The sequence below is a fragment of the Schistocerca serialis genome, chromosome 5 (assembly GCF_023864345.2).
Source record: "Schistocerca serialis cubense isolate TAMUIC-IGC-003099 chromosome 5, iqSchSeri2.2, whole genome shotgun sequence".
Classification (NCBI taxonomy): Eukaryota; Metazoa; Arthropoda; class Insecta; order Orthoptera; family Acrididae; genus Schistocerca; species Schistocerca serialis.
The window spans coordinates 244,766,370-244,781,067 of record NC_064642.1 but is presented as its reverse complement, the minus strand read 5'-3'; the positions used below and the strand labels follow the sequence as shown (position 1 = coordinate 244,781,067).

Genomic DNA, 14,698 nt, shown 5'->3' with positions numbered 1-14,698 from the left:
ACATACATAAAGTTATCAGACTTAATGGTGTATCTTTCATTATATTTTTTTGCGGAAATAGTCGAAGAGCTAACACTCCCCACATGTTCATTTGTTACATAAATTTTCTGAGTAAACTTACCATCATTTTATTGGTCCAGCTGAGAATATCTCTTAATCTTCCACCGGGAATAATTCCTAGATGTTTCAGTCTTTTGTTTTTCACAGTTCACAATCATACAGGAAACAGCCCATCTTTGTCCGTATTTTGCAGTTTATTTTTTTCCAAGATGGTATAGTCTTTAAGAAGTGTAACTAATAATATGAAATAATTTCTTTCACTGCTTATTTGTTATTGTGTGATGAAAAAACAGCAAAAGACCTTAAATAGGCATGAGTATTCCACAAAATTCATGACTTTCTGTCGAAGCATTTGTTACATCATTAGTTGGAGACAGCTTTTTCTTGGACTTTATTAGCAACTTGACTGTAAATAGCATACCCATTTCATACATAAAACACACACTTATAAAAGTTGTAAAATTTCTTTCTTTGTGAAAAACTTTCATCAGTTGTTCACCACACTATACATATGTACACTGAAATGTTGAAACTATGTTATAAAATGAGAAACACAATTTTTCTCAAATTTGTATACATTTTTTACAAAATAAATTTATACAAATGCAACAGTTTTGTATTGCTTGTACTTTTACATTTTAAACATATGACACTTCCAGTTGGAATAAAAAAAGACTAGGAACACACCTTCAGTACATAGCAGGTATAAAAATTCCCAACTTTCGTGCCACTGAGGTACTAGTAATCCCCCATTGAAATTACATAAATATCACATATAATGCACATACATTGTATCACAGTCTATCAAGCAAGGAGAAACTACTCAGTAGCCTTTTATATACGCAGCGAGGTGCTTCTTGTCCTCTTCTGATAAACCATTTTTAAGAGTTCTTCGCACTAAAACAAACAAGAAGATGCAGTAAATATTCATTAAAAGAATTATAACAGATACAAGCATGCAAAGAGAGAGAGAGAGAGAGAGAGAGAGAGAGAGAGAGAGAGAGAGAGAGAGAATTATTCTATATATACCATAAATTAATTAATATTTTCTAACAATATATATTGACTCAGAGTACGCAATTTTGTCATAATAATGAAAATAATCAATTTTTGAAAATATAAGTAATTGGACAGATAAAAAGTCTACTCACCAAGCAGCGGCAGGAGGAGACACATATAAAAGGTATTATGTATGCAAACTGGAGCCAATGGCTCCTTCTTCTGGCAGAAGGATTGAAGGGGAAGGAAGAGGAGTGAAGGACAAGGACTGATGAGGTTTAGGAAAAGGGGTCCATTTTGTCTCAGATTTTGCCCACCACATCTAGAAAGCTTTTTGTCATCCTCCTAATCTCTGCAATATCCTTGTTGTCAGACCCTATGCTGCTCCTGCACCCATCTCTCTAATCTATGGCCCCTACCCCTGTGACCATCCCCACTGAGAGACTTGACCTATGCACACCCATACCACCACCTGTACCAGAAAAATATATACTCTCAAAGGGAGAATGCACCTGTGAAACAATGTGTCATATAGCAGCTGTTACATAAACACTGTTCAGCCTGATACATCAAATTATCAGTTAGGATGAATGGGCACAGGCAGAGGGTGTATACTAGCATCAGACAGTATCCTGTTGCAGAGCATGAATTACGAGACAGTCATGACCTCGGTACCTGTTTCTCCACTTGTACCATCTGGATTCTTCCCCCAGACACCAGTTTTTCAGGACTCCGCAGGTGGGAATTGGTGCTACATGTCCTTGGTTCTCGCCATCCACATGGCCTTAATTTATGTTATTTTCTCCAGTCTCAGCATTTCTTCTCAGTAACTGTTTCTTTATTCACTCAATTTTAGTGTTCTACATCTTCCATTTCCTGACCCGTCTATTTTCTGCTGTCTCCCTCCCACCTCTGTCACATACAAAACACCTACTTTTTGCTCTTTTTAACTCTTGCATGATGTTTTAGCAGTAATCTCTGTCTTGCATATTACACTGTTTTTTACCTTTAAGCTCTCAGGTTTTCAAATCTCATCTGGCTCAGTCTCCAACAATTGGTCTTTCCTTCCCATCCTGTCCGATAAGTCTTCTCTGACCTGGAGTTCTGAGTGACTTTTCTGAATTCTACCGTATTTCATAAACCTCACTAGTCCTTTTCCTACACCCTTTTTCTTCCCCTTCAATCCTTCTGCCAAGTGAAGGAGCTACAGTACTGGCTCTGAAAGCCTGCATATATGAGACTTTTTATGTGTGTTCTCCTGCCACTACTTGGTGAGTAGATTTTTTTATCTATCCAGTTACATTCCATTTTGTTATAAGTTGAAGTGAAAAGTCCATACTTTTGTTTCTCTTTAACTCAATGACACATTTACAAGAATCTATATCAAAATTAAGGAAAGGAGAAGGTCTGAGGTTCCAAAACACCATCTCTGAAGAAAGTGTTTGAAAATGCAAATGAGGAATGTGTTTGAAGGAGTTTATATTCTACATGATTACCCAGGGCTAAATACCCTTTATTTGCAGCATCAGACTTAAAATTATATATCTCAGACAGATTATATTGATTGAAAACTCCTAAAATTTATTACAGACTTCTTCACTCTTTTACACCTAGCTGGAAATATACAAGGGTTGGGACTTCAATAGTGGCAACTATCTATTTACAGCTCGTACAAAACAGATAGGTGTTTCAAAGTTTTACTGACCTTCAAAGTAGTTACCAGCATTGTGTATAGCCCATTGCCAGCAATGTGGAAGTTGTAGGATACTCTTAGCAGTGCCAGTTGTGTTGACAAGTTCGAGCAGTGAGGTCTATTTCCTGACAAATTTGTAGAAGTTCTGAAGTGAATGCCATGAAGTGTTTCCTTACATTTAGAAATCAAGTTCAACTTACGACGGCTTAAGTCAGGGGAGTGCAGTAGGTGGTATAGCCCCATCAGTCGAACAAATTACTAACAGCTTGCACTGTACATGCTTGACCATTGTCCTGCAAAATGATGGTCAGGTCCTGCAGAACGTGTCATCATTTCTGTCTCTAAGCTGTTCATTTTTGGAACACAAACTATGACCAGCTTAGAGACAGAAGTGATAACACTTTCTGCAGGACCTGACCACCATTTTGCAGGACAATGCTCAAGCACATACAGTGCAAGCTGTTACTGATTTGTTTGACTGATGGGGCTGCTAAGTGCTATACCACCTACTGAACTCCCCTAACTTAAGCCCTCATGAGTTCAACTCGATTTCTAAACTTCACTGCATTCGCTTCAGAACTGCTACAAATTCGTCGAGCAACAGACGATGCCACTCGAACTGTCACTGCTAAGAGTATCCTACAACTTCCACATTGCTGGCAATGGGTTATACACAATGCTGGTGACTATTTTGAAGGTCAGTAAAACTTTGAAACAGGTATCTATTTTGTACAAGCTGTAAATAAATAGTTATCAGTATTGAAGTTCCAACCTTCATACATTCTTTGAACTCTTTCACAAATATACAAAAATCCCCACATCTAAAGACATACTATGTAGATGACTGTGAAATGCATGGGCCAAATTGTGGGAAGAACGACTGCTTAAACGATTTTGTGTGTCCTGCAGTTAGCTGAAGCTTGTCTTACTGGTTTTCTACAGGAGTGAAATGTTGGGGCTGGATTCTTCACTTAACACTGGTTCTTCACACTTGGTAAGTTTTATGGAACAGTTAGTGTCTACCTTCAGCTGTATGCCAATTTAGGTTTTTTAGCACTGCTGTTACACTCTCCCATGAGTCAAACAAACTTATGACCTTTCATTCTGCCCTTCCTTGAATATACTCAATAACCCCTCTTAGTCATACCTGGTAAGGGTCACACATGCTTTGCTTGGGTAATATTCTAAGCTGGGATGCACAAATATTTTGTAACCAATCTCCTTTTCAGACTGACTACATTTTCCCAGTATTCTGGCAATGAATCAAAGCCTGCTGCTTGCTTTACATATGACTGGGTCTTTGTGACCTTTCCATCTCATATCCGTACCATGTGTTACACCTATGTATTTGTATGAGTTGACTGATTCCAGCTGTGATTCATTTATATTGTACTCATTGGATATAAATTTTCTTTGTTTTGTTTTATGAAGTGCACAGTTTTACATTTCTCTACATTTAAAGTAAGTTGTCAATCTTGACATCACCTTGAAATCTTATCGGGGTATGACTGATATTTGTGCAGTTTTTTTCAGATAGTATTTCATTATAGATAAATGCATCAACTGCAAAAAGTTAGTCAGTTAGCAACCAAATACACTTCCCAGGAACACACCTGAAGTTAATTCTACTTCTACTGATAACTCTTAATCCAAGATAAAATGTGGTGTCCTATGTAACAAGAAACACTTAATCCAGTCAAAAATTTTGTTTTGATACTTGATATGATTGAAGCATGGGTGTGGTATGGAGTCAAATGCTTTGAAAAAGTTGAGAAATACTGCATCCACCAGATTTACTTGTTCCATGGCTTTCAGAATGCCATGTGAGAAAAGTGTGAATTTTTTCATATTCCCTGCCAGTTTGCATGGAAGAGGTCATTATGTTCAAGCTATCTCATTATGTTTGAGCTCAGAACATATTCTAGGATTCTATAACAGATGGATATAAATGAGATTGGACAGTAGTTTTGTAGATCACTTTTGATACCCTTCTTGTAGACAGATATGACCTGTGCTTTCTTCCGGTCACTGGGCATAGCTTTTTGTTATTGTTAAAATGGGAGCTAACTCAGGTAGCAGTTCTGTAAAGATTCCAACAAGGATTCCACCCAATCCTGGAATTTTGTTTGATTTTAGTGATTTCAGCTGTTTCTCAATGCCACTGACTAATATCTGTATCAATTGTCTTTGTAGTGCTGCAAGAGTTAAAAGTGGGGCAGTACTTCTGTAGATTCCTTTTTAAGCAACATTTGAAAAAGGTGTTCAGTATTCCTGTTTTCACTTTGCTTGTCATCCATGAGGGCCTGGACAGCTAAATTTAGTGCTGCTACTGGTCTTTTCATATGATCAGAGTTTCTCTGGGTAAAGTGAAAGATCTTTCAATAATATTCTCTGCAACAGTGACTGAAGACTTTATGCATTGCTCTCTTGACAGCCAAATGTGTTTCATTCAGCATCTCCTTATCTGCAAACCAATGTGTTGTTTCACATGTATTACACATTAGTCCCTGTTTCTTTAGAAGTTTGTTTAATGTGATTGTATACCACGGAGGATGCCTCCCATTGGGAACTGTTCTAAAAGGTACAGTATACATCCAGTGTTCAGTCAGTTGTTCTTCTAAACTTAGGGACACAGTTCCTCAACATACTCCTGCCCACAGAAAAATGTTTTCAGTGCCTCTTTGAGATATGTCAAGGTTGCCTCTTTATCTAGCTTACTGAACATGTAAATCTTACTTGTTTTAGCTGTCCTCTGTATTTTAGTAATCATTATTGCTACAACTGCCTTATGGTCACTCATACCAGGTTGAATATGGACATTCTGATAGAGGCCAGGTGTACTTCTTGGTATTAAATACAATGCAAGGGAATGCTTTTAGTATTATTTTGCAGGAGTTTTGTCATTCCTACCATCCACACAAGTTCTCAATTGCATCTGTGGGTGCACCTGGTGGTCAGTGGAAGGATGCAATTACAAATTTATACCCATCCTTGATATTGAATCTTGCCAAAACAATCTTACAAGCAATTTGAATTTCTATCTCACTGAATTTGTGTTTCTTGTCTACTATGACAAATACACAATATCCATATCCATTAGCCTCTCCTATCTATATGCCCTGAAATCTCACTTCTGTCGATATCAGGTTTTTGTCAGAATTTAAATGAGCTGTACTGCTTTTTAGCACTGCTTCAGTATTTGTGACTGTGCTGTGAATGCTTCTGCAGTTGGTCACTAGGATTTTAATTATTTCATCTGTGTTTATGTGTGTGTGTGTGTGGGGGGGGGGGGGGGGGGGTGTTTATTGGCATTTCTTCAGGTCTTAACACTAATGCTTTGGTGTTTCCTGAAATTAACATTATCTGAATTTGATGGAGAGTCACAAAAAAAGAAATTGTGTGCTCTCCACACTCAAGTCAGCCACTTGGGTAGCAGCTTCTAGTGTGTATTGCAATCATGAACCATTTTGGAAGCCCCTATGGTTCTCAAGCATACGACACGAGTTCAGGAAGTCTCTTTCCTACCCCACCATTGTAAGGGACTTGTTTCTACCTTGTTAATTCTTTTCATTTCTTCATTTGCTATGGAGAAAAACCTCCACTGAAGAACAAAAAATTAGGTTTTCCCAGCAGCCATATACAGCTGTATGCTTTTTGAGAAAAGAAGCTCATATTATGTTAACAAAGTCTTTCTCAATGCCCTCTTTAGGAAAGTCAACTGTGGAAAACCATCATCTGAACATTCAGTACATTTTGTAAAATAGTTTAATACTTGCTTTCAGCCGTACTTCATTTTCTTCCTTCATATTTCCTCAAATCTCTAAAGTCCCAATAATTTTCCCTGTTGCTATATTCTTCTGCTATTAACACACCCTGTGATCTTCATTGGTATGTGCACGCACATTAGTCATCCTGTCATCTTTATCTTGTAACAACTTTCTTGGTAACCTTTTTAATCAACTGTTCTTATATTTTCTTTTTCAACACTTCTCCAATTCTTTCTCCTTCCTTTAAGATGAAATCTACTACCATTTCTGTTACTGTTAATGACATTCACTTTGTTTATTTTTATAAGTCTTATATATGTATTCCTATTTTCTTATTTTAGTTTATCTACACATTTCCTGACTTAACTCTACTTGACTTTCATATTTCTACTACTGTACCATCACACAGTATGGCAAAACATTCTTAGTTTGAAGCACTTTACTTGTTTAAACTGATTATTTCTTTTGACTTGGAGCTTGGTACTGTGCCTGTAATTTGCCACCATTTCTTTTCCTGCAGCTTTCATGACTCCAAAAGTACGAACTACATTAGTTATGAAAAGATCAATCATATGTTTTTTCCCTTATCTTGCGGATCTGTGTACTGATGCCTGCTGCAGTTCCTGTCTTGGGATATTCTAGAGCCTCTGTATAAACTCTTGTTTTCTGTTTTTATTTAGTTATTTTCTTTAAACACCTAACATTAGAAAATTTTTTATTACAAGGGAAAATGAAAACAGACTTAGCAAACAAAAACAGACTTAACATATTCTGCTAAAACTGCACATCCGATCAACCAAGGAACGATGATTTTAATTCAGAAGACAAGAGATAAAAGAAAAGAAGAGAAATCTGAGAAATTTTTGCATACTGAATCCCACAAGTGATACCACATGCCTCACACTAAGGAAGATACCAAGAACACTAGATGACAACTGTTTACTAGATGGATCCCAGCTTTCTCACAGAGTTTACTAAATTTTAGTTTTTTATTGGCAGCAGATTTACGAATGAATTAATTTGTGTTTAGTCCACTTGAATTATTAAGATAGATCATCAATACCTTGCTGTAAGAGTAAAGAAATAATATTAGATTCCTCATAACAATATTACATCAAAAATATTCCATTTCATTGAATTTTCTAATGGACTGATGACATAAAATGTTGTTGAGATACGGGTAGACATATGAAGTGTAAAATTTTTCTTTGTTTTCTCACAAAGTATTAGGAAGGTGAACAACAACTTTTTGTTAAGCTGTTATTGAACTATAATATCAGAATTGTGGACACACAGAAACTTAATTTTGTAATGAAGAGCATATTAAGAGCAGTGTTTTGTCTAGAAGGCATTTGAAGTAATGTATTATGATGCCTATGGGTTGGTCATATCAATATGCACTTATGTGAATGGAAGCCTCACTGATACTAAGAGGATGAACTTAGGTCACTGTGAGTAATGGAAACACTAGCACTGATGAAAGCTGAATAACATACTTCAAATGGACTAAGAATGTGAGAGCTATTTTATGGTAGATTTACTTTTGAATTACTGTCACTATGAGTAGATGTAAGTGTGGCCTACTTGAATATTGTTTGCTAATAAACATTTTTGGAGATCATGCCTGTCTTTTAGAAAATATAATTTTGTTTCTCTTGGCCCAAAAATATTTCACTACTGTTGTGGTGGCTACATTATTTATTCTATTGCATTACTATACAGTGAGTAAGGTACAGTACTGTAAGTTAAAACAATGTAATGTGTCCTCAGTGCCACACTAAAATGCAATTGAATAAATAGCATATTCTCAGGCAATGATATAGCACTGTCAAAAAACATGTTTGAGTGAAGAGAAACAAAACTGTGTTCTTGGTACAGAAAACCTAATCTCAAAGAAATATTTATAACTACCATGTACAGACAAAAAGTTAATATTGCAACAAAATTAAATATAGCCTGCAGTCTGTTTACCTTTTGCTGACTCTGCAGAGCAAAAAGGAAAAGAAAAAAAAAAGAATTTTGTTAGAACTATGATTTTGAAATTACACAATATAAAGACTAAACAAATGTCTTCTTGTGACCTTAACAAATAGAAAAAATACTTACTAGGCAATAATAGATGTAAGTACAAACAAAAAAAAACACAACCACTTGAGCTCTAAGAACCAGAAATTCCTTGACGAAACAGATGGAGAAGAAAGAGGAAAGGACTGGAGGAAATAAATCTAATTAAGAATGAAATAGGATAGTCAACCAAGTAAAAGTAAACTCAATGAGATAGTATGACAGGTATATGACCAATGGAACAATAACACGCAAACAAGAGTTGAAACCCTGAGAAGTCAGATGCGGGAGGCAGAGTAGACATCAGTCAGACAGATTGGAAGGGTAACAAAATAAAGAAGATGAAGAAATGACAAGTGCTGGAGATCTGCTTCCAAAGAGAGGAATGCAAAGGAGAAATTCCTATACAATGGAAAAATAAATAATAAAAACAGAGGGAGAGGGGATGAGGAAACAGACAAGAAATGAAGAGGAGAAAATATAAATGAAACTAGTGATTAGAATGACATTGAGTCTAAATGAGTCTAAGAACAATGCCGGCCGAAGTGGCCGCGCGGTTCTGGCGCTGCAGTCTGGAACCGCGAGACCGCTACGGTCGCAGGTTCGAATCCTGCCTCGGGCGTGGATGTGTGTGATGTCCTTAGGTTAGTTAGGTTTAACTAGTTCTAAGTTCTAGGGGACTAATGACCTCAGCAGTTGAGTCCCATAGTGCTCAGAGCCAAATCTAAGAACAATGTTCATATTGTAATCAAAGTCAAAATTGTAAATTTCTGAGATAATGGGGCTGATCGTGAGAGTCGAATGTTAATGTAATTGCACTGCAAATTTTGGAGCTAGAACAGAGAGTGATAGGAGGAGGGATTTGGATTGGTGTTAGTCACAATGATATGAACCTCAAGGCAAGGAAACAGTGTTAGGAAAAGCATAGGATCTAACCAGGATGGTACTGAGGTTGTTGGTGTGATAAAAAGTTACTTTGCATCAAGTGGAGTATCTCATTTCAAGGCATGATTTGATTATTTTCCAAATAGACAAGTGGGCTGGAGCATTGCATTCCCAGCTAAGACTGAATGATAAGAAATATAGCCTCTTGTTGTGTTTAGGAATCAATTATTTTATGGTTGGCACAGATAGTGTACTTGTTTTCAAGCTGGAGAGGTAATTATACATGAGGACAGTATGTGAGACTGGCTATTTATGAAAACATACATTTCCCACAACTGCCACATATTCAAGGAAAGAAATGATCTGTAAGTAAGGGATGATAACTATTTACGTGTAGTATTGCTGTTTGTTTGCCACTTCATATACACTGAGGTATGAAAGTGCCTGTAAGTGACATGGAGGTCAGAAATAACAAAGATGGTATGAGATTACAAAACAGATAAATATTATCTGTGCATATGGATTTTGAATTTCTAGAAAGTTTAGACAAAATATGGAACCCAATGAAAAAATTGTCACTATAGCAGAACTAGATGAAAGTGGTTTACTTAAGCTACCCATGAAACAATTAACACAAGAAGGAGAGAGTCTTAGTACTATAAATGTATCACTTATCTGTTTGTCTATCCTTCAATATGAAATATTATGGATGATTATGAAGTTTATTAATATTCAGATCTTTTGTCTTTCACTCTCCCATCCTCACTGCACGTGTGACCCTCTTAACCTGAGATGTGAGTGAAACCTGCCTCTCTTTCCGATATTTCCTAACCTATCCCTCTTTTGTCTCTGAGAAGGACTTGATAGTTCCATAAGATAGGTATTGTTTTCCTACATTTTAGTCACATTTTTGTCATTTGGCAATACTTATAATTATTAATCTCATACCCCCATACAGTTGCAACATATCTCACTGACTTATAAATTTGGTATGCAGCACCAAGAGTTTAAAATGGTCTGACCATGACACAGTTTTCCTATACTTGATGACTGCAGAAACTGATTTGGTTTTCATTAAATTATCTTTTCTATTACATGCTTAGTGATTACGAACTTTTCTACATCCAGATCCATGCCTTACAAACTACTGTGAAGTGCATGGCAAAGGATATTTCCCATTGTACCACATATTAGGGTTTCTTCCCCTTTTATTTTGTGTTGAAGCATGGGAAGGATCACTGCTTAAATACTTCTTAGTGCACAGTAAGTAATCTAAAACTGTCTTTGGAGACCCTATGAGAGCAGTATTCCTCATTCAGGTACATTTTCACAGGGCAATTTACATATGCAATTCAAGTATTTCAGCATCTCAGTGACACTCTCCTATGAGTCAGACAAACCTGGAACTATTTGTGCTTGCCCTTGTAAATCTTAATTATTTTTTACATTTATTTGATATTTTTTGAATTTCTATCTCTGGGGTTAGTGCTATGATGACCTTATTCTTATCTTCAGTGGCACAAATATAGCTTTTTTAAGACATCTGTCGGGAAAATTATCTCCAAAATGAAATCACAACCAAGTAAACTTTCACTTACCGAGTCGAAACATTAACAGATGAATACAAATAGGGGACACAAATAGTATCTTTTGGAACAATGGGTGCCTTTATTTGAAAAAAGAAGAGAGGAAAAGTATGGGAAAGTGAGACTCCTGAGGAATTAAGTAATCAAGAAGTCCAGGATGCTGGTGACACATAAGAACAAGAAAAGAAGTAAATCAAGGGCAAAGTACATCTTTATTCCCCATTTTCTTAATAAAGTGAAGAATATTAATTGCATCAAAAGAAAAACTCGTTTGAGAAAACCATAAAATTACAATGAACAGAAAGGCTAGACAGAACTTACCCTCAAGAGGAAAAATTCCAGCACTGCTGATAAGCTATACTAATGTACCAGAACCTGTCTTAGCATTCAGAATTATAATTCCTTCTTCTGGGAGGAAAGAAGAACAGCGTGGGGAATGTTAGAAAATAGGGCAGGTCACTCAGATCCCAGGAAGAGAGGGACCCAGTAGCTTTGAGCACAAGAGAAGAGTTTTGTTTCACCTTCACCTCACAACAGCTGGTTTTCTCTCACCCTGAGATCTGTGTGACCTGCCCCTACTTTCTAACATTCGCCAATATTTCTCTCTTTCCTCTCAGAAGAAGGAACTAACAGTTCTGAAAGCTAGGATAGTTTTTGTACTTTAATAAGAGGGAGGATCTGCAAGTAAAGTGCAATAATTTTTTTCTCCCCTCCTATTGCCGTTGGAATGTTAAAATTTCACAACTGAGTTTGAAGTTTGCACTACCGAGGGTATTTTGTTTTCATGTGCAATTCTAGTAAGACAAGCCTGAGCTAAGAAACAAACTTGATGTCCATGTTACTGGCATCAAAGTGTAGTTTGATATTTGTGGATCAAAGGGAATAAACTGAATGAAATTCACATGGACATATGTGGCATGTATATGGACAACTGTATGGACCATAGCAATGTCTCCAGGTAGTGTGCATTCTTCCCAGAGGGCCAATTCACCACACTATGGGTGGCTGGTAACAGCTACAACCCACAGAATGTCAAGAGCCACCTAGGCAACAATTTTGAGCAACCGGCATGTGAAACTGCGAATCTTATCACAACAGTTCAACACTTTCTATGGTGCAGTGTGCTATATTGTTCATGATACATTGAAATTTGGTTAAGTTAGTGCTCCCTGGGTGCTTACGAAGCTGACAGACAACTACAAGGACCAGAGAATGATGACAAGCTTGGCTCACTTAACACTTTACAATGCAGAAGCATGACTTTCTGAAAGGAATCATGACTGGTGTTGAATTGTTGGTGTACCACTACACTCCTGAAACTGAACAGGCCGCTAGGAAAGTGCTTATGACAATATTATTTGAGATGCATGGTGTGTTACTGGTGGACTTTCCTAAGCAGGACCATTATGAATGCTGCAGTCTATATTAAAATTTTAGTTAAGCTGTATCATGCCTTTCATCATAAAGACCACAACATTAATGCTGATGGTGTCAAACTTCTTCATGACAATGCTTGTCCCCATGTTACTACTCCTGTTCATGAGAAAATTTAGGTGGGAGGTGCTCCAGCATCCACCTTGCAGTCTGGACCTTGCACCATTGGACTTTCATCTGTTTGGTCGCATGAGGAGATTCCTGGCCAGCCAATGCTTTGTGACAGATGCAGAAGTGAAATCAGCATTCATAGATGGCTGTACTCCAACCAAACAGACTTCTAGAAACAGAGTGTACTGAAACGGTTACCATGCTGGAAGAAATGTGTTGAGAATGTTGTTTTCTATGTAGAAAACTAGATAAAAGATGTTAAGTTCATTTCTCACTTTTTTGTTTTGTTACCTATTAAATTTTCTGGTAGTAAATTTATTATACATTACTTTCTGATATTCACTTGTATACGCCTACAAGCAGTACTGGAATTTTACATCTTAAAGATAAGTACTGGCCAGCTATTCTCACACCTTGTAATATAACAGAAAATATCAATGAATTTCTATCATGGCTTCAACGAAATATCTAACATTTTAGGTCACCGCTTTTCTTATGCAATACAGCTTACCTACGTGTTATGTAGTTTGTGACATGTAATAGCAGTATTTGTACTTTTACAGCTTTTATGAATGTTGTGTCTGTAAATTTTAAATTAGATTAATGACTGATGTCACTTTAAATTAATTTACATGAAAGAGTACAACACACATACAGAATCACATACTGCTTGGTGAGTGCATCATTTAAACACAAAAAAATGCTGCAAGTTCAAACAAAAGGAATGAGAGTGTGGCATTTCTAAGAAACTATTTTATCCCAGTATACTAGTGCACAAATGTTCTGTAACCTCAAACTAAGCTGCTATTCTGTGACAAGTTTTATCAAAACCAGTAAATCAGTGACAATGGACTACTAGTTTACCATGTAAGTGTTGTCATTCTCAACCAGGAACTCCTGTGTAGCCTAATGGAAAATTATGTGTTGCCTTGTTCTAAGCAGTGGAAGTAATGAATACAGACATGTGTGCATTAAAATGAGGACCACTGCTAACTGAATGTACCTGGTCACAGATCCACAGCATCAGTCTTGTTTCTTTCATGTCTAACATTGCACACATTTTCTGGTGGAGCGCAAGAACAAATCTGAAATAAGTTGCTTGCCTTTTGCCACGTGGTGTAAATCTTTTCATGATGAAATGTGTTTTGGTGTAAGCTTGAAGAAGTTTAAACTGTAGGTCATCTGACTGGCAGCGTGCTGGGCTGCCCCCACCAGCAATACACTAGTGAGAGCTGTACAGGCACTGTTGGATCCCACTGTGCTGCTGTGCTACTGAGAAATGTCAGCCAATCCTCAATGAGCCATAGTTATAAATGACTCAAGTACCTTACATTAATACTTGTTCCATAAATCATGAATATGGCATTTGTGATGTGGAACAAGTCAGCTTAACGTAAGTTAACACTTTTTTCCCTACTTCATATCTAAAAAAAATTATCTTCCTCTCTCTTCTCTTTTACTACTGTGCATCTAAAAATTCATGTATTGAGTAGGAGATGGCATCCAGAAATTCTTTTAATTTGTTTTTAAATGCTTGTTGGCTTTCTGTCAGACTTTTAATGCTATTTGGTAGATGACCAAATATTTTTGTGGCAGCAGGCAGCGTAATTCACCCCTTCTTGTGCCAGAGTCAGATTTAACCCATAATAGTGAAGATCATCCTTTCTCCCAGTGTTGTAGCCATGCACTTTGCTACTATTTTTGAACTGAGATGGGTTATTACCAACAAATTTCAGAAGTGAATATATGTACTGTGAAGGTACTGGGAATATCCCGAGTTCCTTAAATAAATATCTACAAGGTGGTATTGGGTGGGCTCCAGCTATTATTCTGATTACACCTTTTTGTGCAATGAATATTTTTCTCTTAATGGTGAAAGAAAACTGGTATAGCAGGCTAATTTACTGACATGTTTATCACCAAAATTTGCAATAACCCTAATAGAATAAGTAGCTGAACCTTAATGTTTCAACAGATCATCAATGTATTCCTTCCAATTCAATTTCTTATCAACGCATACACCCATAAATTTTGAACACTCTCCCTCAGCAACAGACTTCTGTTCAAAGCCCGTATTTACCGATGGCGTTATGCCATTT

General features: G+C 36.8%; 1 protein-coding gene across 5 annotated transcripts in view; it reads right to left on the bottom strand.

Moving 5' to 3' along the window:
• Positions 1 to 253: 253 nt before the first annotated feature.
• LOC126481662 (FH1/FH2 domain-containing protein 3) overlaps positions 254 to 14,698 on the bottom strand; it is a 650,693-nt gene continuing 636,248 nt past the window's right edge. For all 5 annotated transcript variants that reach the window (XM_050105589.1, XM_050105590.1, XM_050105587.1 and 2 more), the window contains one exon: positions 254 to 957. Coding sequence is in view for 4 of the 5 variants with exons in the window: in XM_050105590.1 (XP_049961547.1) it covers positions 884 to 957 (74 nt within the window). In the remaining variant the exon portion in view is untranslated. The remainder of the gene's footprint in view (positions 958 to 14,698) is intronic.